Below are 27,901 nucleotides of genomic sequence, written 5' to 3' on the forward strand. Positions count from 1 at the left end.
TAAGCTGAATAAATGTCTTTATTGTACATTCAGAACTTGAATCAGATTTTTGGTACAGCAATTTCTATAAATCTAACATCAAACACAGTGCAAACATGACAGGAAACGGCAACATATAAACAATTGCAAATAAAAAAAAAAAGCTTTTTTCAGTCCTAAGAAATAAAATAAACTTTATACATGATTAAGCAGCCCTTAATATATATCGACCGGTCAGATTTATTGTTCAATATTTACATACATGACCTCAAAACACAAATGCAACAGTGATTTCGTTCCCTGAATTTTTGTTAAGTGCATTAATGACCACAGTTGTGCTAACAGGCATAGCGCCCAGTGTCAGAGTCCACCTACAGCCAGGAGACACAGAGCCAGAGAGAGCAGCAGCGTCTTCATGGAGCCTTCAGTTCCTGCTGCTGCAGCTGGAAAGACCAAGAGGAAGTCAGAAACATGATAATGAGACATCTTGTTAAATGCATTTTTACTATAAAATCTGTTAGATGCACAACCTGAGTCAAAACCTAATCTGTGTTATATTTTAATGGGAGACACTACAGGTGCAGTACACTGCAAAAAAGGTGTGTCTAAAAACAAGATAAAAACACTAAATCTGAGCGAAATGATCTTGCTGCATGGACAGATAATTTCACTTGACAAGATTTCTTAAATTATGATTATTAAATCTAGAAATAAGCATGTTGAACGCTTAAAATAAGAAATCAAATTAAAGCTGCAAGCAGCGATGAACTGGCCCGAGCAGAGTGCACTGCAAATTATTTGTTTCTTACCAAGATAAAAGAAAACTGTGTGACCTCATTAAATTAGCACTAATTTGCATATATTTGATTGGATGAAGCAAATTTATTATTTAATTTTGTTTATATATTGGATTCAAAGTTTTTTTTACAGAAGGACATTTGGATATAACCTTTTATAATTTAATAAATTAGAAAATAGTGTTAAAAGCCATAAAAAAAACAATTTTCATCACTTTTTTAGGAACAAAATGTTCTATAAAACAGGGTATGAATGACATACAGACAAAACTCCTCTGTGAAAAACTTTCAGAATATAGCTAGGAATAAAACCTGTCAGTTTGGTGTCTGTAAATGGTGCTGAAGTTGAGATTTATGGCTCAGCGTATGAGAAAAAACTCATTTTGAGAAAATGGCCTTTAAAGATTTGATGCATTTAGACTACATGAAGAAAAAATACTGAATCTAATTCATAGCAACAACAGTATAGAACATGTAAAACACATATTTTGAGCAGGAGAGTGGGAGCCTTCTAACGCTGCCTGTGATAACAAGGTTTAGACTATGTTTGCGAAACTACAAGCTGCAATAAAACACTAACTTTCAGTGAATTTAGGAGAAATCTACAGCCACATATGGATCAAATATATTAAAACATACACCTAAATGTTTGTTTGGGATATTTTCTTTCCACTATTTTTAAAGGAGACATGTTATGGGATGCCTGTAGTGTGTCACCTTAAGTAATTTATTTAGTGATGCATTCACAGGATTACCCAAAATCCCTGATCATCACCTCTACTGGTTTAGAAGCAATAATACAGTAGATTTCATGCTTTATAGGGTCAGGAGTTCATCTGCTGCACTACATCTTACAACAGTTCAAGGAATGTCTGACCCGAATGGTGAATTGTTTCTCAACACTAAGCAAACTGATAACAGATAACATTTAACAAAACATTTCAGATCCATTACATCACAGCAGAGATACAAAAAGTGCAATACCTTTAGCTCCCCTTTGACCTAAAGGCCTGCTAACGTTGTGACCAAATAAAATTCTCAGTAGTCTTAAAGGGCCATTTAAGGGGTTTATGTAGGTTTTAGATTTATTATCATCACCAACTAACAAATGTATGAACCATTCTGCTGACGTGAAAATTAAAACATTTAAAAAGTAGCATCCAGGCAAAAATCCTTTAAAAATAATTATTTAATAAATATTTTAGGAAAATATAAGTATAAGTTTATAAAAATAATTTCATATTCAGTCTCCCTCATATGCCACCTGGCATCACCTGTTAATCACTTGAAAACTCAAAGATGGAGTCGTGGTTGAAGCGTAGCAGTTATAGTTTTAAATGGTTATATGATCACTGTTTTTCCTACATTAGTTTGAATCACTACATTTTAGTGATGAGAAATATTTGCAATACATTTAGTCATGGGTTATTAACATTTAAAATGTTTGAAATAGGGTTTTTTTTTCAAATGTTTGAATTTTGTATGCGTTTATCAGTTCCAAAGTTTAATAAATCAGACACTGATGGCACAGCGCTCTGTTTTTAAGGCTTTTTTTTTTCAATCAAAGATGCTTTGCCCTGGTTAGGGGGTACTTGGCTGAAAAAATATTTCACAGGGGGTACATCACTGAAAAAAGGTTGACAACCACTGGTCTATTCTACAGTGTTACTAGTAATCCATCACAGTGAACACACCCCACATTCATTATAATCAGACTGTATAAAAGAAGTGGAAGTACTCATTGTGATGTCAGCCATTGGTTTGTAGATTATGCTTTTGAAGCATCAAATGTGACATTTTTGCTGTCGCCATCTTGGTTTTTTGGAACCAGCGACTGTTGGTGCTGGATCTTTCAAACATTATACAATAAACCAAAGCCAAAGATATTATCGCTGATATTGAGTCAGTATCAGTGTACATGCTGTCCGATATGTGCCTTTATAAAAACATTTTTTACACAATATATAATGCAGAAATTTTTTTTAGGAATGGGGTTATTTTTTAAATTGTCAGCAATTGATGGAAACTGAACAGTAATGAGGTTTATTTAGCTATTTATTTTACTCCTATTTATTCTTTATTTAGTTTTCATTTACAGAATTAACTGACAGTGTAATACATTGTATGTATGATATGTGATAATGCATAACAATGTTAAATATTATCTAATAAAGTGGCATGTGTAAGAAAGTAGCTCTCTGGGTACATTTGCAGAGTGGTGAAATATTGACGCACAATCCACATAAAAAGGTCTATTTTGATTCCAGTTTAATATATCGGCCACCATATCAGTTATCAATGAATTATTATTATTATGAATCAGTATCAGAATCAGGGTTCTCAATAAACTTTGATGAACTAAAAACACACTGTGAAAGGGTCAACGTTCTAAGTCGAAAACACGAAGTTCACTCTGTTAGCAGCCTGGAAATCACAAAGTTGCCTCACCCTAAACACCCTGCTTCCATGTTTATTTTTCTCTGAATGGGACTGTTATTTACATAATTACAGTTTTTCTAAGTTGCTTTGGTGCATTTCTCACATCAATATTAACATTAACCTCCAAAACATTAACTCATTTGTGTACATCATAGCAGTAGTTTCTCATTCCTTACAACACATTACAAATGATTTTGGACATGCATCAAGTGCTTTACTGTAATACAATTCTCTGTTTTATAATATTATTAGTTGCTTATGTCATGTCAGTCAAAATGAACTATACTTGTGAATGCTGGATAGTCATTCCATATAAAACTTATAGTCCTAATTTCATTGCTTGAGTCATTACATACAAAAATGTTGAACTAGTTATCAAAATCTGTCAAGTTAATTTTATACATTTTAAAAAATCTTTATTTTTTACTGAAAATGTCTCCAGAATTGAATAATTTCTCTGAGGTGAACCTCAGCTTTCACTGATGAGAAGAAGGGCTGTGTGAAGCATTAGTTGAACCAATGATAAGCCACTTCTCTACAATCACTCAGAGCTGAATCCATAAACCCAGAAACACTTTACAACATATATGAACCAGCAGGACATAGTGTGGACACTGTACTGTCTCAGCTCTACCCAAAGGGACGTCACGTTTGTTGTAAATAAGGGTGTTTTTTTTCTTTTGCACAATGCTGTAAACAAATAAGAATTGTAAAGAGCATATGCAGTAAATATATGAAACATACATATTCAGTGTGTTGTACTCAGTTACCTCACTAAATACAGTAATGTGTAACTTTTCTGTAGTTTTCAAATGGCTGTGTAAATAGTATATAGTCTGTCTGGAGCATTTTCAGGTAGCGTCACCAAGATCTGACTTTTTTGCATTGAAAACATTTCCAGAGTAAACTGTCATAATGAAAACATGACAGAGACATTTGACTATCTTGTTCATAAACATGGTGTCAGGACTTTTCATCTTGATTCACTGACACTTTCATTGACATGAATCCTTGCTTTTGAGGAATGAGCTATCCATTTTGAGCAAGCGACACATTTCAGCAGGTTATCAACTAGGTTTTGCAGTTTTGTACTAATTGTTTTGAAAAATGTATTAACTGTTGTGCAAATGTTAATAGTGATGTGAGAAATGCACCAAAGTGACTGAGAAAAACGGTAACATGCTATATTGAAAAATACTTGAGACCACAAAATCATCAGATTTTTTAATTGCAATATTGAATCAAGTGGGAAACAGGTTAATTTTCTCATAGACTTCTATACAATATTATTTGCAACCAGTGGAGTCGCCTCCTGCTGGCCAGAATGCAGGTTTTGGGCACTTATGCATTGGCTTCACTTTTAGACCTGTAGGTTGCGACTTGGTTACATTTGACAGTGGTTCATTATTTTTATATATAATAAGGAATAAGAAATAATAAGGAAGTTTAACAGTAATTTAATTTATTTGTTATACGATATATAAATGAATGGAAAGCAATGCTTGCCTACAAGGAATACATTAATCAAAATCAAATATTTTAAAGCCTAAATTGGTTTTGAATGTAGATATAATATTAAGTAAGATGCTACTGCATGCGGCTATGTTGCCATGACCACATCGACCCGTATGGTGAGGCGAAGCCCGTACAACACAGCAGAGACTTATTTAGAGTGTGTTCTAATAATTTGTGCATCATTAGGTAAAAAACAAAAAACATATCTTACCAGGTGGGGAGATTTTTGGAACTGAAACAAATAAAATGTGAAATGTCAGACAAACCTTCTTCAATAGATGTTCATATCCATGTACAGTACATACTAAAAATGATGTAAACGCGCATGCACGTGTGAAATCATTTACACACAACACATGCACACACACCTTCGATGGTGAAAGTGGTCTCCATGCCAGCGTGGATGTGGTCAGTCACATGACAGTGGAGCAACCAAGTTCCTGGGTTTCCAGCAACCATCTCCACAGTCTGGAAAGTCCCGGGGAAGAGATCAAAGACGTCTGCACGGTGCACACGGTCCGTCTGACACAAACACACACACACACACACACACACACACACACACACACACCAGATACAATGCAAACAATCAGAGGGGAACTGAGAAAAGGAAATAAGCCCTACTGAGGAAACTGAGCAGAGAAAGTTTTTGTGTAATGTTTTTCATGCCAAGGACAACAAAATTATCATTTGATTTAATTCAAGCAGACGAGTTCAGACCAGTTCTGCACTGTGTGAATGAGATTACGAACGTGTAAGATATGTATTATATGCAGCGGTGGAATGTAACTAGGTACTTTAATGTAACTGTGTACTTTACTTGAGTATTTTCATTTCATGTAACCTTATACTTCTTCTCGACTACATTTCGAGGCAAATGTTGTACTTTTCATTCCACTACATTTATCTGCCAGCTTTAGTTACTTTTCAGGTGAAGATTTAAGTAAGTAAAGATGAGACCTTTTTATAAATTAAACCTCATAACAGTACACTGCAAAATAGGTGTGTCTAAAAACAAGATAAAAACACTAAATCTGAGGGAAATGATCTTGCTGCATGGACAGATAATTTCACTTGATACGATTTCTTAAATTAAGATTATAAAATCTAGAAATAAGCATGTTGAACACTTAAAATAAGAAATTAACTCTTAAAATAAGATAAATTAAAGCTGCAAACAGCGATGAACTGGCCCAAGCAGAGTGACCTGACAATTATTTTTTTCTTACCAAGATAAAAAAAACTTTAGATTTAGAAGTGTTCGATAATTTATCTTGTTTTAAGACTTTCTTTCTTATTTTAAGCGTTCAACATGCTTATTTCTGGATTTAACAATCTTAATTTGAGAAATCTTGTCAAGTGAAATTATCTGTCCATGCAGCAAGATCATTTCCCTCAGATTTAGTGTTTTTATCTTATTTTTAGACACACCTTTTTTGCAGTGTATAAAATGAGCCATATCTTTACAAAATTACCATATTTATCTAATAATATATTTAGAATGTATAAAACGATCTGAATGGGGCCATTCAGTATAAGTACTTTTACTGTTGATACTTTAAGTACATTATGATGCTGAAACTTTTGTCCTTTAACTTCAGTAAGTCTTGAATGCAGGGCTTTAACTTGTAGTGGAGTCGTTTCACAGTGTGGTATTAGTACTTTAACTGCAGTAAGGGATCTGAATACTTATTTTTACTGCTTGCTGGAAGTGAAAACACGACACTGATGCACTTAACACGTGTTGCACATGGAGACGTGTTTGTGTCCATGTAGCTCATGTACTCACTTAGGCCTGGGCCGATAATCAATAAATCAATTAATCGCACGATAAATTAAATGAACTCAATAATTTTGCCGGCCTCGATATATCGCCATGCGCATGTGTGTTTGTTTTCCTCGTCTGTTGCCTCCAAGCAGGCTGGATGACAAGAGGGTTCACTCTGTGCTGGATCTCTTTTGTTCCATAGCAGAATGAGCGGAGTGAACCCTCCTGTCAGTCATCCAGTCTCTTTGTCTCTGTGGGGAAGGCTGGGCCGCTAGCATTGGCTGCACACAGAGTGCAGCAGGTGAGCCTCGTGCGGAGCAACGCCAGGAAAAAGATGATTGCAAAGCCAAAAGCCACAGCCCCGGTGTGGGAATATGTCGGTTTCAAACCGAATGAAAAAGGTGAGCCCATCAACACACGGACGAGCCTGTATGCCCAATTTGTTCAAAAGTGGTGGCAACAAAAAAAGCCACCACAACAAACTTGCATGCCCATGTAAAGCAGAACCACCCGACCCAGTTTTCCCAGCTGGGAAAAAAAAACTGCACCTGGAGATGCAGAGCCTTCGTCCCGACAGTCAACACTGTTCGACAAAGTCAATATAAACGCTGTGCGCTCACAGAAAGTGGAGTTTGCTACATCGCAAAATAAATGCTGCCCTTTAAAAAAAAAAAAAAAAAAAAATGTTTGTTTTATTTATTTAGGATATTTAAACGTTCTTAAAATTACAATTACAATGGTAAAAAACACTGAGAAATAAAAGTGTATTGTATTTGAAAGGGTGTGCATTATTATGATATATTATCATGTTGACAATAATATCGTTTATTGGCAATAATTTGTGGGACAATATATCGTCCAGCAAAATTTGTTATCGTCCCAGGCCTATACTCACTCCCCATGAACGCTTTGGTCTCTATATGTCTCATATATTCCTATTTTTGAGCATCAAAACCGCCACAGTACCAGCTACTAGATTATTTGATGTTTCAGGCTATATGACCACGACTTCTTCTTCTTTTTTTTTTTTTTTTTTTAATAAAACTTGTATTAACTTTAACCAGGTGTGTGCATATCTCCAGCAGCCCTCCCTCTCTTACCCACTAGGGAGAAGCATTGACCACCTGAAAAGGTTTCTTCAGCTGCAGGTAGTTCATGAGACCTTTGAGACTTTAGTTGTGTGATTTTATCTGATTGTAATACTTCTTCCACCACTGATCATATGTATAAAAATAATTTGCCCGATAGGGTTTTAATTCTGCATCCTAATCAGCTTTAGTTGTGCTGGTGAGGTTACCTTGTAGGTGAAAGTCTCAGCGTGGAAGTGAACAGTGTGCATGTCCACTTCGTTGCCCATTCCCAGGAGGTACCAGTCCACTTTCTGGCCCTGCGTCATCACCAGTCCATGCAGGTTACCGTACAGTCTACCATTGATCCCTTCAATAGATTCACACATACAGATTACTGCACATTAGCATCATCACACATAGGATCTCTGAAACAATTGTTTAAGTGATCTTTTATTCATTTTTATACTTTCTAAATGCTGATGAGGAGCAATTTGCATTATATCACATTATACAGCCTTGGTTTGCATATTTACGTGTTAATTTTAAGGATGTCCACTGTTTTACATGAGCTTGTGTGGTAGGTTTAGGCTCTCTGTTTTTTAATGTGTGATATTTTAATTTCAACTTTTGAGTGTGTGTGTATTTTCCATTTCTCCTCATTGACAAAAAAAGTTTCAGTGGTTTTATTTTATTTTATTAGTTTTTATGTTCCTAACCCTCTAATCCTAATGCTTTTCCACCAGTAACAAAAAAAATAAAGAAAATGAAACAAAACGTCTTAAAATATTGAGTATTATTATTAGTTGGTAATACAAAAATAATTAATTAGTATCTCAATATAATGCATAATGACATACATTTGTGATATAAACTAACACTTTATTTTTGGTTTATTAATTTAATTTGTTTTTTTTTTTAAAGAAAATGTTTGATTAATTTGCAATACCAACTTGTTATTTTACTATAATAAGCCATTATTTTACTACACTAAGCCATTATTTTTCTATACTAAGCCAATATTTTTTGGTCATTATTTGGAGATGCTAATTCATTATTTTGTCTTTTCCCCATTTAATTGGGAGAAATAAGCCTCCATAGAGATGATCCAAAGTTTTCTAGAAAAAAAGCAATAAATCTCAACTTATATTATATATCATATTAAAACAATATTCTTGTCCTGTTGCACATTCTACATATATAAATATACTACATACATATATATATATATATATATATATATATATATATATACATATATATATATATATATATCCCTCTATGACACATTGCTATGTTGTTATTATTAATACTACTACTACTTCTACTACTATTATTATTATATACATACTGTTGCTGCCATTACTATTATTACTATATACTGTGATATACTACTACTATTGTCATACTGGCCTTATTATTATAAGTAGTATTCTTATTATTCTTATATTATATTATCTTATTATTATTATATATTATATTATATACTGTACTATTATTATGTACTGTGTAGTCACATAACATTATTACCATCATATCATCAGTATAATTACCATCATCTTTCTACTGTATCTTACCTACCAACTGATCTTCTTTTTAACTTCTTAAGTGTCCTTGTTCTATTCTGTGTTTTTTTTTTTATTGTTGTTTTTATTTATTCTACCTCAGTATTTTATTGAATTGTATTTTATTGTACTCAAATACCGGACTGCTGTGACAACAGAATTTCCCTTCGGGGATTAATAAAGTAATCTATCTATCTATCTAATATTATTTAATGAAAAGACAGTTTTACTCTGTGTGCCTCGCTCTCCTCTCATCTTGTACCGTGCATCATGTTGCTCTCCTCAAAGTCTTCGTCTTGCACGAAGGTCTCCGGGTCTTCGTTAAGGTATGTTCTGATGTTGTCGTCCAAGTACCAGGACTGGTTTTCATCATGCACCATAAAGAGCAGAGCAAACTCTTTCTCCACATCACCCCTCTGTCTGTCGGGCCCCTTGCCGCGCTGCAGAGTCCCGGGCCTGCATATCACCAGAGGCCCCAGAAGACCACTGTACAGATCCTGAACATAAACAAATGTCTGTCACAAACATCTTCACTTTAACTCGTAAAGTTGTCCATTAAATACACGTTCTTTTTGCAGCAACACTGTGATTAATGTGTATTCATTCCTGTATACATTCCTGTCAGGCTGGAAAAAGTATCCAGATCCCTTACTTAAGTAAAAGTATTTATACCACACTGTTAAGTATGTTTTGAATGCAGGACTTTTACTTGTAGTGGAGTAATTAAGGTAAAAGTACACAAGTATCAGCATCAAAATGTACTTAAAGTACCAAAAATTTGTTATGCAGAATGGACCCACTCAGATTGTTAGATTATTTGTATTGATGCATTAATTAGATTAGATTAGATATTCCTTTTTTAGTCCCACAATGGGGATATTTTCAGTGTAACAACAGCAAAAAGTGTAGAGCAAAAATAGAAAGCAGTAACAATAAAATAACAAACATGCAATATTAACATGAAATATAAAAGTATTGACAATTTAGACAAGAAGAAACAAAAAAGTATTAACACTCACACAAACCAAACAATAATATAAAATAAGGAAAAATATATACAATATAGACATATGTAAGAAACATTTTAATTTCACTTTAAAATCACTTTAAATTTATCATGTTTTTATGTTAAATCAACCTGAAATGTAGTGGAGTAAAAAGTACAATATTTACCTCTAAAATGTAGTGGAGTTGAAGAATAAAGTTACATAAAATGGAAATACTCAAGTAAAGTAGCTCAGAATTGCATTTAAGTACAGTACTTGAGTGAATGTACTTAGTTACATTTCACCCCTACAGGGAACACGTACCTTAATGAAGTCAACACTGGAGTAGTAGGCGTACGAGATGCAGTTAGGATCTGAGACCCCTGGACCAGAACTTTGAGGAACATCCCACGTCAGCTCGATAATGTGGCCTGCAGGGAAGAGAACAGAAAACAAACACGCATCAGACCCTCCTGAGAAAAGGCCAGTGTTTTGTAGCCCGATCCTTTTGTTATAAAGCAACAGAATATTTATTTTTTCAATTTTGATTCTCACCAGGCTCGACAGGAATGTGTGCGCCGCTGGCCCTCACTCCATGTGCACTTATCGAGTACGGCCGGCTGGCTTTGTTCTTGAACGTGATCACGATCTGCTCTCCTACCTCTGCTTTGATTATTGGACCTACAGAAGGAAAAAAAACCTGTGTCTTCTTCTGTCTTTTCTCGGGGGGGAAAAAACCCTGCATAAAGAGCGGCTAAGCTTACCCATTATTCCCAAGTGCTGTTGGTTGGGCTGCCGTTTCTTCTGAACTCTGAAGGTGTCGTCAGTGTATTCCCTGTAAACCACCTTCTTGTAGCGTGAGCCGATTCTGTTTTTCCCTTTTGCCACAAATATACTGCCTGGACTGGGAGACATGTAACAATTTGCGTCCATTAACAAACAGTAATAAGTTACGCCACTAATCACAGCCTCGGACTCCAACACTGAAACACATCATCCTACAATTATCTTACTCACACACCTGTTCTCTGGTGTGGCGTGGTGTAACGCCAGCTCCCAGTCTCTCTTAGGTGAGAAGTCCCACTCAATTTCTTCAGCACTAATAAAGTACTGCACAATCTTGGTGGGATGTACTGTGTGTGAGAGCTTCAGTTTGTGTCGTGGGCACACGTTCACTTTGTACTGCTGCCTCATGCCAGCTGAGAAGTGGTCTGTCACTCTGCAGCTCACCTCATACACACCTGACAGGTGAGAGAAAAGAGGTCAGTTGGATAAACGACTGGATACTTTGTGGCTTAACATTTGGTGCAAGGTTATTATAGTTAACGAAAACTAACGAAATAACAAAAACTAGAATTGAAAAAACATTATGGTTAACTGAAATAACAATAAAAACGAGAGTTTAAAGGAAAAAAAACGATAACTAACTGAAACTGTATTGTGTGGTTACAAAACTAACTGAAACTAACTAAAATGATAGTGAAAATGTGCTTCATTTTCGTATTTGTCAACTTTTTTCTTACATATCCAATTTCTATTATAAAGAGGATTCTGTTAGTGAACATGCAGGAACACATGGAAAATATGTTTATTAAGACTGGCATGTCTACACTTCAATTCAATACACCTGGAACTATAAGAGTTAATAACTTTATTGGGGCTGAAATGGATAAGACAAAGGAAATAAAGGCAACATTTATTATGACCCTTTGAATCTGACACCCAACACATAGCCCATTACAAAAAAATTAATACCAACGCTAAAACTAATAAAAACTAAACTAAAACTAAGCATTTTCCAAAAATAAAAAATAAACTAAAACTAGCAAACTCACACTAAAAACTAACTAAAACTAACTGAATTTGAAGAAAAAAATTCACAACGAAATTAAAACTAAAACTCATGAAAAATCCAAAACTATTATAACCTTGATTTGGTGCAGACATCTGCTCATAAATCTCTCTTGGCATTTGTATTGTAGCTCTCTGAACTCACTTTACTTGTTTATTTGAGAGGGTTGCGCTTTCAATTTATGAGGACATCAAAAAGCAAATGAACCCGCATCACTCGGATTGAAACCAAAACGAAGCTTAAAACGGGGATGTTTCTGTCAAAAACAAACTGTTTAGAATAACTACATCCTGTCAAAAACAATAAATTCTGTGCTCCATAACAACACTGTGAAGCCATGATTGTTTTTTTTTTTTTAGATGAACAGTCACGAGAAATATTCACTGAAAATCGGACAGAACTGCAGGCTGTTTACACAGAGCAGAGAGGAGAGGACAAGACAGGAGAGGTTGCAAGAAGGGGGTTGTAAAAATGAAAACAGTTTAAAAAATGTTTTAATGACTTATGTTATTACAACTGTTATTCTGCACAAAGGACATTTTTGAGTTGTTCACATTTCTAGCCATGATTGTGCTGATTCCATAAAGCTGCAGGACTTACACTGCAGTGAAATACAAGGCCACAGTAAGAAAAATGTAAAAAGAGCAAAAATACCCAGAAATGGCTTGTTGTTCAGAGACTGAATGTAATATAATGCATTATCCCTGACATGCGAATGCAAATATGTAGTTTGCAACTGTTTCATGCAAAGCTTTGCAGCTTGTTGTAGATGTCTGCATATACGTAGACTGATGTATTAAGAGTGTTTTATGCTAACTGAGACAGTTCAAAGTCCCCCTCCACTTAAAATTGTGTTTTTTAAAAACAAATGTGTTTATTAAACTTTTTTATGGGATTTTTAAAATGTATTTATTCATTGTTATTCAACATGTCTGAAGGGAATCATAAAACATTCTCTGTTATATTACTTGAACTAGTCTGAATTTACTGCAGTTTTCCTTTAACTGAAATCAGATGAAGCCAGTCAACTCTTTAGGAAACTGTACAATAAATAAATACTCTGGAGAGTTTTGACATTTCCTGTTTGCATTGTAGTTATTGATGTTTCCTGTGTGTACACCTCACAGGAAAACATTCATACAAGGTTATCTAAGCATGTTTGTGTAGTAAAGATCTGTCTGTCAAACAAAAGCTGAAGTACAGATAAATGCTGACAATGTTTGCGAGGAAAGGGATGTGGTTTAGGAGTGGCTGTAGAGTGTGTGCTTGTGAGTGTGTGTGTCTGGTACGACTAACCGGGAGTCTGTGTCTGCATGATAGCAGACGCAGTGATGTGAGGGAACAGGCTGATCGTGTCACGTGTTGTGCTCTGCTTCTTGAAGGTGTTCCCCTCGAAATAAACACCATGGATGTCCACCTCTGTACCCAAGCCAAAGGTGTACCACACAACTCTGTCCCCGGCACACATCTCCAGTCCCTGAAGGTTCCCATACATGCGTCCGTTTACAGCTGAGATCAAAGGGAAGATTTAAACAGAGATAAGTTAGCAAATGCTAAAAAGAATAACAGAAAATTGCCTTCAGAATATGATACTAAGCTAGCTTGTACTGAGCTACAGTCAGTATCAATCATAGAACTACACTGTTTCCAGAAATTTACTGAATTATTTTTCAATTTTTTTCTTGCTTTTTTCTACATTTAGTACAAACGGCATAAAAAAGGTTCATTTATTTTATTACAAATATTAACCATAAAATGGGAGTTGAGTTCAATTGCTTATTGGTCTTGAATGTTAAATTACAGCATATTCTATAGGCCCTTTCATAGTGCGGTCCCGCAAATGGCCTGCTATATTGCTAAAAATATCTGTGCTGACTTTTCACCTTAGGGCGTTCATAGTGTTTCCGCGAAGGCGTGATATTCATGCACATTCATAGTGCAGGCCGATGTCGCTGAGCAAGGTGGGAGGTTAGTGGGAGGAGACGATAGTTAAGTGCAGCAGAGCAGCAGTAGCATTGCACAGTAGCACAGTGCTAATGGGTCGCACAGTTAGCTCTGTAGCAATAAGTATGTATGTGCTGCAGCAGTATGTGTTCAGTAAGTGACCTCTGTTTGTCAGGACACTCTGTGCACAGTTAGCGATGCAGGTTTATGTACAATCAGCTGCGGACACTGTGCACAGTTAGCGATGCCAGTTTGTTTACAATCAGCTGCGGACGCTGTGCACAGTTTGTGATGACGGCCGCAGTCGTTGTCGTTGTGCCGATGCTGAACATGATTCAATGACTGTCGAACCAAGTGGGAGGTGTTTGTTAGTGACGTCAATTATTCGGCTTTGCTGGGATGGCCTATTCATACTGGTCCACCTTCCAACAGTCCCACCAATTTTCCACCTCTGTGACTACCTCTAGAGGTGGAAAATTGGTGGGATCACTTGATCTCGGCATCCCGCTTCTGCCACGTTCATAGTGGAGGCGAGACGTTACAGAGACATAAATCTTGCAGCATGAAATGGCACTATGAAAGAGCCTTATGTAGAAATATCCATCATATTGCTGAATTAAGGCAACTTTTGGTAAAAAAAAAAAAAAAAAAATTAAATACAGATATTTTACTGCATATTATTCGTATTCTTAGAGAAATAAAAAAAAACAACATGTATATTTACTGTTCTTTGACGTAACTTTTTTTTAAACTTTTTTTTACAGTTTTTTTTGTGATTTTTTTGCAGTGCACACATTGATTACCATGCATCAAGTTGCTCTCCTCAAAGTCCTCGTCCTCTGTATTTGTCTCGTTGCTGCCAAACATCTCAATATTCTCCTCAAAATACCAGCTCATGTTTTCATCCAGGACAGAAAACAGAAGGAAGAACTCCTTATCCAGACCCTTCTGTAAAACAATTTACACACAGTAACAGTGAGAATGTGTCGGGGTTGCACATTACAGTTAAAAACCCAAAACTGTACAATATTGTTTTAAATAAAACTGTCAATTAACCTGCTATATTATCTTAAGCACAGATTATTTTATTCTCATCCTTATTTATCTGCAATAGCCCAGATAAGATAAGAGGAGAAATAAAACAAAATTATTCTTTTTTTTATTACAATTACTAACCATGTTACCTTGAAAAATGTATTTTCTCGTGCAGTGTAATCCAAGTCTCATATATCCAGCCTTACACTCACGAAATCCTAAACATGTGAATTTTTGCTATTTCAGGTTAAAAGTCTAAGGTTTTACTACTCACACGGACGAGGGTGAGACAGTTTATGCAGAAGTGTTTAAACAGTTTGTAAACTGATGTTTAACTGTTAAAAGCAGCCAAAAGGATATAAGTTCAACATGAATTTCACTTCCAGTGGAGGCATGCAAGAAAAACAAAGTTTTCTTCAAGAATGGCTGAGTAACGGGTATAAAAAGGATTCTTTTTGGGGTGACGTATCTCTTTCATCATATCTAAACGATTTTCAAACGGGAGAAACATATACTGATTTAAACTTATTTAATGGGAAAGTTTTCTGCACTTTTCCATGTGTCAATGGATAATAAAGCAGCACCTGGGTTCCATTCTCCCCCAGCGTTCCCTTCTTGCACACAAGCAGAGGTCCCACTAATCCAGAGTTGGTGTCCTTGGCGGGGTCAGTGGCAGAGTAGTACAGGTAGGGGATGCAGGGAGAATCAGATGAAGATGGACCTTCTAGCACCTTCCAGATGTAGGTGAAGCTCTCCCCTGGACCAACGTGAGAGCCCGGCTTGTCAACACCTACAGGGTTCCACACAAAGAACTAACTGTTCAGAAACAGGCATTTAGCAGTCAAACTCAATACCTATAAATTGTTTTGCATTTTAGTCTGAAATTCAAATACATGGCAACACAATCCATGCATGAATTTTTTTTTGTTAATGTAATTAAGTCATATTTGAATAGATATTTGCAGATATAATTCATTAGTTTAGCACAAACACCAGAGGCTCACACAGGGTTTTTTTCTTCACTCTTTAACCCTTTGAAGCACAACATATAAACACCTTCTAATGTAATACATGGGTCAAAAATGACCCGCATTCATTTCCCATGTTATGTTGTGTTATTCATGCTGGCTGTGTGTTTGAATATCTCTCTTTTTTTATTAAAAGAGATCAATATATCCATTTTTCCTTTCATACTTTATGAAGAAAAATAGTTTTTGTATTATTACATCAAGTTTACACACATGGGTCAAAAATGACCTTGTGCATTAGAAGCGAAGTGATACAAAAAGTGACACTAAATTAACAATTTGAGTATATGTGTAACTATGTTTAAAAAAGTTGTTGGAACCACCAGATTACATTGGAAAATCACATATTTTAACATTTGAGACTTATTAGAGCCACCAAATAATAATTTCCATTTGAAAAACAACAATTTAACAAAATAGGATAGTTAATATTTGTGTGATTGGATTGGTGGATTGGATTGGTGACAACATATAAACACGTTTTAATGAACAACATGGGTCTAATATGACCTTGTGCATTAGAAGCATAGTGATAAAAAGAAAAGGGTTTTTATTCAAAAAGTAAGAAATGAAATGTATATTGGGATGTATAATGATCAAAAACAAGCTATTTGAGGAATGATGAAATTAATTTATTGCAAAGATATAGAATATAAAAACTTATTCGGGTCACTTTAGACCCATGTTGTGCATCAAAGGGTTAAAGCAGTATTCATGCAAATCTGTCAGTCATAAATGTTACCCACTGGCTATCGCTCGTGTTTATAGAATACAGTTTAATGAACCCTCTCTCCTCTTAGCACTATTTACATTAAAAATGTCTTAGCTAATGAGGTTTTTCTTAGCTGTTGTCTCACCGTCTTCATAGCTGCTTCCCTGGTAGTGTTTATCGTAGTGCAGGCCATGAGGCTGGATGCTGTAGTTTCTATCAGCTTTATTCATGAATGTGACTCTTAGAGTGTCGCCTTCTTCTGCCCTCAGGACTGGACCTGGACAAATACAGACAAACATTGTAACCAGACAAGAGATGTTCATAGAATTTAAGACAAGATACCAGTACAAAAGATACAAAGCTGGGACCTTTTTGCCAATTCCTTACCGAAGATTCCTAAGTGTTGAGAATCTGGGGTCAGTGGCTTTGTGATGGTGAAGGTATCGTCTGTGTATTCTTCGAATATCACTTTCACATATTTACCGCCGATCCTTCCGCCATCTTTGCCAAAAAATATCTCTGCTGCACTATGAGAGGAATGAGTGGGGTTGTGGGAGGAAGGATATGAAGATACTGTAAGTGAGGTAAAAACTGAAAGGGTTGCAGTGAATAGGTGGCCTGGGAGAAGCAGCCGTGTGTAATTTCATGCTGAAGAAAAGTGCTGGCCAGTCATTGGGGTTTCAATGTACCAGGTCAGGGAAGAATAACAAAGGCACAAAAACAACTGAGTCACTGCATCACAATCCAAACTGTTTACTCTAGACACAACTAAACTGCCTCGCCACAGGAACGATCCATCCACATGTAATCAGCTCTGTCAAGGGCCATACACACACACAGACAACTTTGTTCAGAGGACTTAAAGGAATAGTTCACCCCTTTATGGAATATCTAAATATTCTTCTCAAAAACTAATGAGATTTAACTTTCTCAATGAGTACACCAGCGTTGCGTTACGTTCCCTTCTCCCTAGACTCAAACTTGGGTTGTAACAGTACTTTAAAAAAATCTGAAAATGAATCAATATTTAGTTGGACTGATGTTGGTTAAAAGTAGTACATTTTTGTCCTCTAAGGAAAAAAAGCAACTTTTTGAAAGTGAGACACAGGGATTAAGGATCCTAGCCACTATTTAAACACAAAAAACAGAGTCAAACTTCTTGAACAACTCTGACCTGGCAATAAACCAAGCTAAATGGACATGGCCCCTGATAACTGAGATAGTTGGCATAGCTCTCGTGAAACCACGCTGCTAATAATTAACTAACTATGAACATATTTCATAAGGTGTCTGCCCACCTGTCGGCCTCAGTGAGGGACACATTATTGATCAGATCCATTCCTGAGGGGCCGTAGTCCCAAAAGATTCTTTTCGCTGCCAGGTAGTAATTCCTCACAACGCCGCTCATCACTGTAGGGCTCGCCTTACTGCCACATGACTTCACTTGATAAAAGGCCTGCATCCCAGCTGGAACAGATAAAGAGAGAGGGAGAGACACACACACACACACACAAACACACACACACACACACCATAATTCACATGTATAAGGTAAAAACTGGTTGTGAAACTGGATCTTTAAAAGCCTCGGATAAATCAACCTGACAACTTTAAAGAGTCAGATTTAGTAGTCTATAAAATATAAATAATTCAGGGTTCAGTTAACACTTCTTATATTCTCCTTTAACAAAGCAGATCATGTGAGGACACAGAGCCTGTAAAGTGTGATAAACATATTTTTTTTCAGGGCTCCCTTGAAAAAGGGGTTCTTAATCTCAATGGGATATTTCCTGGTTAAATAAAGGTTAAATAAAATACTTTTCTTTAAAGCCACAGCGATATATATATATATATAAATGGGCTGATGTGGAATGTCTGGTATGATACAAAGGAAAGGTATTTCAAGTGTAAATATTATTCTTTTTATGCTGAACATGTATGGCTGAATCAGTTCTTAGACTTTGGACAGCTTTAAAATACAAGTCCTGGCTTGTGTATAGTAGAAATACAAGTTCTACTGTGGGAAGTTTCATAACATCGTGCTTTGGCCAAATAACAGAGCCATACATCACACAAAATGCATTCCCCACTGTCAGCAACTCTGTACAAGCAGTTAAGTCTCAAAGCAGAGAGGTCAAAGGTCACACAGAGGTTTAAAGGTCAGGTGTCCTACCCTGCAAGTGGTCATTAACCTGGCAGGTCAGCAACCACTTTCCCGTGGCTTTCGGGACCATCTCAGCTGTAGCGAACGTTGCCGGGAACAGGCTGAGGACGTCGGTGCGGTGGCCGCGATCCAGCAGTGTATTCCCGTGGAAAAAGGCAGAATGAATGTCCACCTCGTTGCCCATGCCAAACAAATGCCAGGCTACCGCACGGTCCTGGCATAACTCGATTCCGGGCAGGTTACCAAACATGTAGCCATTAATAGCTGTCACACAGAGAAAAACACAGGCAAAGATTAGAGTGAGGGACAAAGTGAAAAACCCTTACCTCTGTACCTGCTTTTATACAAATAAAGGTCATTTGAAGTGCTGAGTAAATCACATAACATAGTCAGTTAAAGAATGTAAGAGCAGCAGAATACAGAGGAGGTGGGAAAGGAAGAGAATTAAGAAAAAAAACTTAATTTACAATAAATCATATTCTTGTTTTCAACTTACTTGAAGCATGTGCATTTGTTTTGGAAGCGAGTGAAAGAAAGTTTATTGTTTTTACATTTTTATATTTTGCATTTAACACATCTGTTTTCATGATGCATAGTTATGAGGTGATCTATTTGTGGCTATGTAAGGTTCATAACTGTAATATGATGACAGTGAAACAAGGTGAACTTTGCTTAAGCCTCCAATGTTTATTCATATAATGATATAAATCTCACAATGTATTTCATAGAAAAACACACATATTACATACCTTTCTCAGAGAAAGAGGGCCAATTCAGGATCATTTTCAGCTTTTTTTGTTTTGTTTGGTTAATTATTTTCCTTTTTCTCTTTGCTGATTGTTATATCTCATTTCTATCACGTCAAAAATTCTGCAAAGAAAAATTTCACCTTGTGTCCTTTTAACTGGCTTACATACTACTCACTGCCACACTCAAGCTCCTCTCATCTCTCGTTTCATCTGATTTTGAAACGAGAGACCCTATGATTATAAATATCCATATAGAAAAAGCAAAGCAAACTGATGGTCTTGTTTGCTTATGTTGGTCATGTAAAGGCATCAGCATTAAACTGAGACAGTTTTGTAGCTCATTAAACACTTCTTGTTGTTGCTTTAACGTGTGAATCATAAAAAGATCTCTCTCACCGTGCATCAGGTTCGACTCCTGAAAGTCTGCATCTTCATCGACTCCGTTTGGATCAAAGCAGAGCTCAATGTTGTCATCCAGGTACCAACTCAGGTTTTCGTCCACCACGTTGAACATTAGGAACACGTCCTGGTCCACATCATTTCGGGCTGACTCTACGACAGAGTCTGGCTTTGTTTGACCCTGGCCTGGATTGCTCAATTCCTTCAAGATTCCTGTACTCATGGAGAAAGATGATACATAACGTGCAGGGGTTTATTACTAACACACACAAACACACACACATACACACACATATACACTACAGGCCAAAAGTTTGGAAGCAAGATCAAATTTGTTAAAAAAAAAAGATCATAGTTTCATTGCTATACTTTGCAACAAAATAAACATGATTATCATATAAAGAGTCACTTATTAGAACACATTTTTACTATAAGTATCAGGTCTTTGGGTTTTTATTGCTTAGACTTTGAGTATCCTTCTTTCCTTAATGTATTAATCTGTACTCTTGTTTCTTTACTCAGCTGCTTCAGTTTTAGCCATTTATGTGGTAGTTTGTCAGAGATATGAACACAGTTGAGATTTATTGGGATTTTTGTATCCAAACTCTTAAAAGCCAAAGAGCCAAAGTGAATAATGCAAGCTGTGATTTGTTTTTTACTTTTGCACTGAAGTTGTGACTCTTCCAAATCTTCTCAACCCTAAAACTAGACCATTATTTTCTTTTGGTAACATTTATTCATCAATGGTCTGGTAACATCAATGTATACCTAAAGGTAAATTGAGGAAAATGGTTCAATTCAATAAAGGTAAAGTGTGATTATGCAGTAAACACATCCAAAAATCCAAAGAATCCATACTGGTTTTTAAGAGAACAGAAAATGTAAGTTGCTTCCAAACTTTTGGCCTGTAGTGTATATAGTCAAGCACAGATTGTTTTTCCATCTGATCAGCATCCAATTGATGCATGATAGCCTGGAGAGCCGAGTAACTCTCCCTGTGGTTTCCCATCATTTTGTTTTCCTATGAAGCTTTCGTTGGCAGTTTTTTTATTGCAGTCATTAAGGGCTTAAGGTAAGTGAGTGTTGGAGTAAAAGCATGGGTGTGGTACTTGGTGACTGTAACTATGATTAAGGGACATAAATTAATTTGATATGGCATACAAACAAAGAATACAGACAGGAAACATACGGACACATTATGAGAAACACTCTCCTGATATATAATTATTAAGGTTAACCCTCTGAACTGAAATGTATGTTTGCTTTAAAAAGCTGCCAAAATTACACTGTTTCTCGGAGAAAGAAACTGTAAAAACAGACATTATCTGAACTGATCATAGGTTACAAAAGTGTATGTTTAAAAAAGTAGCCGGACGAAGCTTCAAATTCCGACATTTCCGTCAAAATATAATTATTCTACATGTCTAATTTAAAACGTCACCAAAAATAAACAGTTTGGAATAATTAGATCCTGTTAAAAAATTAAGTTCTGCATTTCTCACCACAACTGTCAAGCCATGATTGATTCTGCTGAGACAAACAGTAACGTGACATAAAATCAGACATAACAACAGGCTGTTTACTCAGAGCAGAGAGGAGAGGACAGGAGAGGTAGAAAAATGCAAATAGTTACATATATATGTATAGCATGTGGAGAACCATTTTTTACTTCTAATCTTTATTACACTGTGGGCACTTGGAAACTTGTATAGAAACTGTATCCCAAATCGGACACATCGTTTTGAAAAGGATCGCCACCACTAGTGTAGGTATAATTAATTTATACATATTTAACAAACTATGTGTGAAATGTCATTTATGTACATGTAGATTTACTTGTCTAATTACAATGTGAAAGTAAATCTGATGAGGGAAAGCAATAAGAACGCTTGGGCGAGGATCTTAAAAGTACATCTTTATTTTTACTCTACTGAATTTTATTGTGAAGGACAGAAGGACGGTCGGGGTGTGTTGATAACGATGGTTGATAACAGTGTTATTTATTTGGCTTACCCAGAAACATCAAATTTCAATTTTTACAATCAGGAAATCCAAGTGTCTGACTTGGGATACAGTTAGCGCATGGCTAATTCACCGGCGTTAGCATCCTTTTGCCGACTCTGGAAGCTGCTTTGGAAGCATAACATGATCATTTATATAAGTAGTTAATGTGAGATTTTGATAGAATCTTAGCCGAACGGTGTCCAAATTAGGATACAGTTACGCTATATATACATTCAATTTTATTTAAATTATTTAAAAAAATATTTACCTGACCAATTCAACTTGCGTTCTTTCTTTTTTTTTAAATGATTTATGTTATTATAACTGTGATATACTGCACAAAATAGATTTTTGACACTAGCCATGATTGTGCTTTCCATAGAGCTACAGGACTTATATATTATAGTGAAATACAAGGCCACAGTGAGTAAAATGTAAAAAGAGCAAAACACTTCCTAATAAGGTTTTGGGTTCAGAGCATGCAGTCCCATGTCTTCATACCTTTCTTGCAGGTGAGCAGAGCCCCGATAAGACCAGAGGCGATGTCTCTGGGGGCGTCTAAGTGAGAGTGGTAGACCCAGGTCAGGCAGTTGGCATCCTCATCTGTGGGGGCAAATTCTGGTCTGACCTCCCAGCGGTAGGTGTAGCTGCCTCCCGGGGGGACGGAGTCATCCTCCTTCAGCTTGTTTGATGTCCCATCTGGATAGAGCGCCCCTGTTAGACAAATACAAGATGTTTATGCTGAGATCATTCTGTTTCCTCTGAGGTTTAGAGAACAGTTGAGTCTGTGTGCTTTCACTTTGAATAGAAAACAATGATATGCAGCACAGATGTAGGAGTAAATATCCTGCATGAAATCAATCATTCATCAACTGAAAATAGGTTTAAAATCCCATTCTTCAATGGAGATTTCCCAAATCAAGGTCATATCCACTTCTTTTATGGGTCTTATCTCTGTTAAGCTTTCAGCCTCCACGTGTAGAAGTGATCTATGGACACATAAATGACTTAGTGACGGATGTCATGGGGAGAGTGACCTCTGTACCAATCTGCTCTCACATGACACGGTTTAACACAGAATTAGCTCTTTTTACCAGTTTTATGTCTTGATACCACTGCCCTCTTCCTCCTCCTCCCTCCCTCCCTTCCTGTCCACTTTCCTGTTTACAAAAACTAGTTGGTCACTCTTCAGAAATGCTCTTTCTGACACATAGAGGAATGTAAATCATGAGCCAGGACATGAGGTCAGGACATGAAGCATAATATGTTTTAAGAGGGATAACAGAATTTTAGTTTCAGTTTCGGTTCCTGGGGATACAGGATACATTGCCAGATAAGTGGTGGTGGGGGCTTGTTTCACATAGTTGTTGCAGTTACGGTATCCATAATAATCACTCAGTCATGGAAATTGTGCTCAGTCTTTTTTTTGTACTCTAACACAGGCCAAACTGAAGTCCCAATCACATCTGCTGTGAGTATCTTGTACTCAGAGGCAATCTGGCAAACATGCCAAGATGTCATACTTTCACACTGGAATCACACAAAGCCACAGTGATTGGGTGAAATATGAGACCGAAAAGATTTCATCCATTTGACTGAAAACCAATCTTTATATCAAGACAAACGTCACACATCACTGAGGCCTGAATGAACCTTCTGTTTTAGAACAGTGTCACTTGTTGAATGACTCAACAGTAGCTTTGTGATCAGCCAAACTTACTCTTATTACTCATATAATGCAATAGAGACTTTTCATCCTGTTCGCAACATGGGACTTTGATTTCACAAATGAATCCTGTAAAGATAATTGAAAAGTGGTCGCTAGCAATCAAGACAATAGAACACTACTGAAACTGAAGATTATCCCCTTCAACCAAGAAATATGTTTTCTATATATCTTTATTATGAATCATTTCTATTGTCAAAAAGAATCTTTTGATTTATGAAAAAAAAAAATTCAGTATCTGATTGTTCAACGTCCCCCAGTTTAGTAGAAGTAGCAGTAGTAGTTCAGAAAATTTAGTGTTTTAAAAAAAAAAAAAAAAAAATTTAAAGTCTGTGAGCTAGAGTAAGAGAGAGCTATTAATTAATTAATTTGATTAGGTTACAAACGACAATATAGATTTAAGGTGCCTGGTATAAACCATGACTATCTCCATTCTTCTATCTGAATACAGATACAGATCATTGTGTTGGTTGAACAGATCCTGATACTGTTAATGACATCTATGTACACTTCTAATCTGTATCCCCATTGATATTATTTGTAACCTCCAATATATTGTATTTCATTTAGGACGGAAATCCATTTAGTCGCCCTATTATTTCAGCATTTCAAGCATCATTTTGTATAAACGGGTGTTCCTTTCTGCCTGAGGTACATCATTATATATCTTTCTGTGTGTCTCTACATGCACATGTGTATTATGTAGCACTATACCCTCTGCATTCTTCTCATAGAAAACTCCATGAGGATGCATGGAGTAGCTCCTGGTGGCAAAGTTCTTCAGATGGACCACGATAACATCATCGACCTCAGCTCGCAGTATGGGCCCCAGGAAGCCCAACCAGGCAGGCCGGGGGGCCGTTCGGCTGTACGTAGCATCTGTGTACTGTCGGTACATTGCCTTCTTATAAACACTCCCAATACGGTGTTCTCCTCTTTCCAGAAACACGGATGCATGTCTGAGATAGAAGTGGAGACAAAGAAGTGCTTAAACAGAAGGAAGAGTGTGTGGAAGAGGCAGAGGAGACAGCCAATGATCCTGAGGGAAGCTCAAGGTCAGGTTATTGTCATAATATACATAACAGGATGCCACAATGGCATGCAGTTTTATCTCCTTATCATAGGGCTGGGCGATATGGACCAAAATTATTTTTTTATCGCAAAGTGAGAGCAAATGTTCAGTCAAAGTCAAAACCAAATATGACATGTCACAAGTAGTTTTGTTAAAACCGTTTAATTTAGGTGAACATAAATACTGTCGAACAACAGGAGTACCTTTTTAAAATAAATCAAAGCTCCATAAAGTGCACATTTAAATAAAAAAAAATCTTAAATATAAACAGCCTATGAAATAAAATAGGCAAATCTTTTCCTGAAATAATTATATTTATATGAGAAAAGAATAATGAACGTTACAAAAGAACTAAATATGACAAACCATAGTAAGGGCAGCATTTAGAAATAAAGGAAAATGTTTTTGAACTATATCGATATATGGGATATGGTCTAATTCCATATCACATTTAAAAAATATATCGATATATCGCCCAGCCCTACCTTATCATGCAACACATAGTTTAGCAAAAAAGAAGCAATTATTGCCAAGATACAGACTGTGCGACTGGAGCCAACTGTATAACTAGTATAAAAAGTGCATATATCCCAAAACATCAGATATAATTGTAGCAAACTCTGAACACAAAAGGATCTTATATATCTACCAGATTATTTAACATTATTGCCTCAAATTTTATTATAAAACGCACAAAGTGATGAATCCCTTAACTGTCGATGTAATGCCGAAGAACAAATTGCATCTAGTTTCTGCTGTCTAACAATTAGACTTGTCATTATTGTGATTACACGTTTCTCCGGGCTAATAACAGGTTACCGGAGCTGTGGCAAACGCAGTTTTGCTTCTGTATATCCAGACCATAACATAACATAAATAAGCAACAGGGAGGATAAAAAGCATTACATTTACTTGATTCATAACTGGGTCATAGTGACACCCTAGCTGTCTGATAAAGGGGGTTCCACTGAACACATGGTCAGAACGATTTAGTACATGTGGTTGCTACACAACTTATTTTTGATGATTATGTTAGCATGTTAATTTCAGTATTAATGAGATTTGAGAAACCATCTCTATGTTGCAATCTATATACCTTTGTTATGTCACATTATAAGACTTCCTTTATTAACGGGGGAATTTCTGGTGTTACAGAGTGGATAGCAAGAGAGAGTTTCAATAAAAATAACAATGAATAGTAAACAAGCAATATAAACTAGAAATATAGGAATGGTATTAACAATTAACAAGTAAAAAAATAAAGTATTGACAATTTACAATTTAGACATGTAGAAATGTAAACAGTATTAACAATTTCAGTGCTTATAGTAATGGTTTTCTTTTGGGTGATGTGAAAAATTTTTTGAGAGCAACTTAAGGGAAGTACTGTTAGCAGAAGTGATCTGCCTATGGGTTGAATAATCAGTCAAATAGGAAGAAAAATAGTCAATATGTCTGGAAGATTCTAATTATTTTTCAATGTATGTTTAAATAGGTTGGTGTTAGATTTTTTTTTTTTTTTACCTTTCAGAGGCTGTAGCAGGCTTTACTTCAGGGCTATGATATCTTTTAGGCTATTTCAACAAGGACAAGGAGATTTTCAAGCGGGCCTCTGACCTCTGACCTAAAGATATCTGAATGAAAATGGGCTCTATAGGTCTATACAAGTCTCTTTACATACGCCCGCTTTATGATGATAAATGCAGTTTTAGTAATTGTGTTGTATTGTTGTATTTGGCATATATAACTCACTATTGGGCAAGTTTGCTGGCTGATAGAGTAACTCGGGAGATTTCAGTATTGTGCAATGGTTCGACAGCTTCATTATGATTCAGAGAAACAAGCTGACATGAAAAGGTCAATTCAAGTACCTGTTAAGAATTAACATGCTTGACTATCCATCTAAATGTCTGGGAAACTCCAAACCCTATTACATCTTTTTGAGACTTTACTTTCACATCCAGATGAGAGGCAGCTGTCAGTGTTTCTGACTTTATTTAGGCTATTTTGAGCTCACTCTAACACATAGCACAGGAAGTCTCACTTAAGTAATTCACCTTTAAAAGTCATCCAAAGAACTATCATCTCTCAGTCAGCAAAACCCTACATTCAAAGGTCTAGACACTTCTCTATGATGGGGACGACACGCTGCTCAACTTTTGACCTTTAAATACTTCAGTAAAGTCTGTAGATGAAGGGTTTCACTTGTTTTCATTTTCACTTTAACAGCACACCCAGCGCGCATATGTAGCCCAATAAGGCGTGATTGGTCATATTAACAGGTAGTGATATTTCCTTCACCCACTGCGCATCATTTCTAAAATAACTTGACTGTAACACAACTCACTCATCATTTTCGACGTCTTGTCCGTTAAGCAGGTTTTTTCCACTTGGTGCGTAGTTCCAAGAGTCCTCAATGATCCCCACATAGTAAACTCTCTCCCTGCTGCGCTTCCCTTCCGCGCCGGAGGAGAGAATAAACAACAAACAACTCACAAACAGCCCCAAAGTCCGCGCCATGGTCAGCTGATCGCTCCGTTAACGCAGGGGTGAGCTGTTTAGCGGGGGTTAACAAGCGGAAAGTTCCGGTGACTCTTCCATGGGGCGCGTTGTAGCAGAGTGCGTTTGGGGCTGCAGCACTTATGAAACTGTGCAAAGGAAAACAGTTGGTCTATTCAGCCTGAGAGGGACCACGGTGTTACCGCCTCCAGTGGTATCAGAGCACATGGGTAATAACTGCACAGTGTTCTCGCGTTAATTACCATAAATGCTATTGAAACTGCCAACTGGGAAATTAAGATAATTGATCCACTTGTGCTAAAATGCAAACTGAAGCACCCTGGGGTCGTCTGAATTGGGTGTCAATTTTCTACAGGTGATGAATAAGCACATTAGTCAGCTGGTGTCTAAAAAAAATGTATTAGTTTTAAAACATGAATCCACATTCTGGCGCCACTTTCTCATGAGTCCCACTAAAACTTCACCTTATTGCTCCATCATTGGCAAATAAGTAATTTACTAATAGATAATATTTCATTTTTCATTTATCCTTTATTTATTTTCTCTAGGAATCATTGAGGGAAACCCCTCATTTACAATG

At 36.4% G+C, this 27,901-nt stretch overlaps 1 protein-coding gene across 1 annotated transcript; it reads right to left on the minus strand.

Annotated features, from left to right (window-relative positions):
* Positions 1–27,690, minus strand: hephl1b (hephaestin-like 1b). Its single transcript, XM_059351849.1, has 20 exons — positions 27,149–27,690; positions 24,444–24,688; positions 22,505–22,717; positions 19,997–20,212; positions 18,861–19,115; positions 17,986–18,154; positions 17,075–17,214; positions 16,833–16,964; positions 15,532–15,737; positions 14,716–14,860; positions 13,265–13,477; positions 11,138–11,357; positions 10,881–11,020; positions 10,672–10,797; positions 10,441–10,547; positions 9,393–9,627; positions 7,796–7,935; positions 5,099–5,252; positions 4,942–4,962; positions 1–422 (listed from the first exon to the last, which is right to left on the minus strand). Exons 1-20 carry the CDS (start codon positions 27,319–27,321, stop codon positions 340–342), a joined length of 3,333 nt encoding a protein of 1,110 aa, XP_059207832.1. The 5' UTR covers positions 27,322–27,690; the 3' UTR covers positions 1–339.
* Between the last annotated feature and the right edge of the window lie 211 nt (positions 27,691–27,901).

Source organism: Centropristis striata, chromosome 15 (genome assembly GCF_030273125.1).
Source record: "Centropristis striata isolate RG_2023a ecotype Rhode Island chromosome 15, C.striata_1.0, whole genome shotgun sequence".
NCBI lineage: Eukaryota > Metazoa > Chordata > Actinopteri > Perciformes > Serranidae > Centropristis > Centropristis striata.

Bases quoted from the DNA above. Each gene is read 5' to 3' on its own strand.
- hephl1b (XM_059351849.1), bottom strand. From the start codon at position 27,321: ATGGCGCGGACTTTGGGGCTGTTTGTGAGTTGTTTGTTGTTTATTCTC. The intron at 20,213-22,504 runs GTATGAAGACAT...CCATGAGTACAG, and splicing joins TCTGCTCACCTGCAAGAAAG to GAATCTTGAAGGAATTGAGC. The intron at 9,628-10,440 runs GTACGTGTTCCC...GTTTATGTTCAG, and splicing joins CCAGTGTTGACTTCATTAAG to GATCTGTACAGTGGTCTTCT.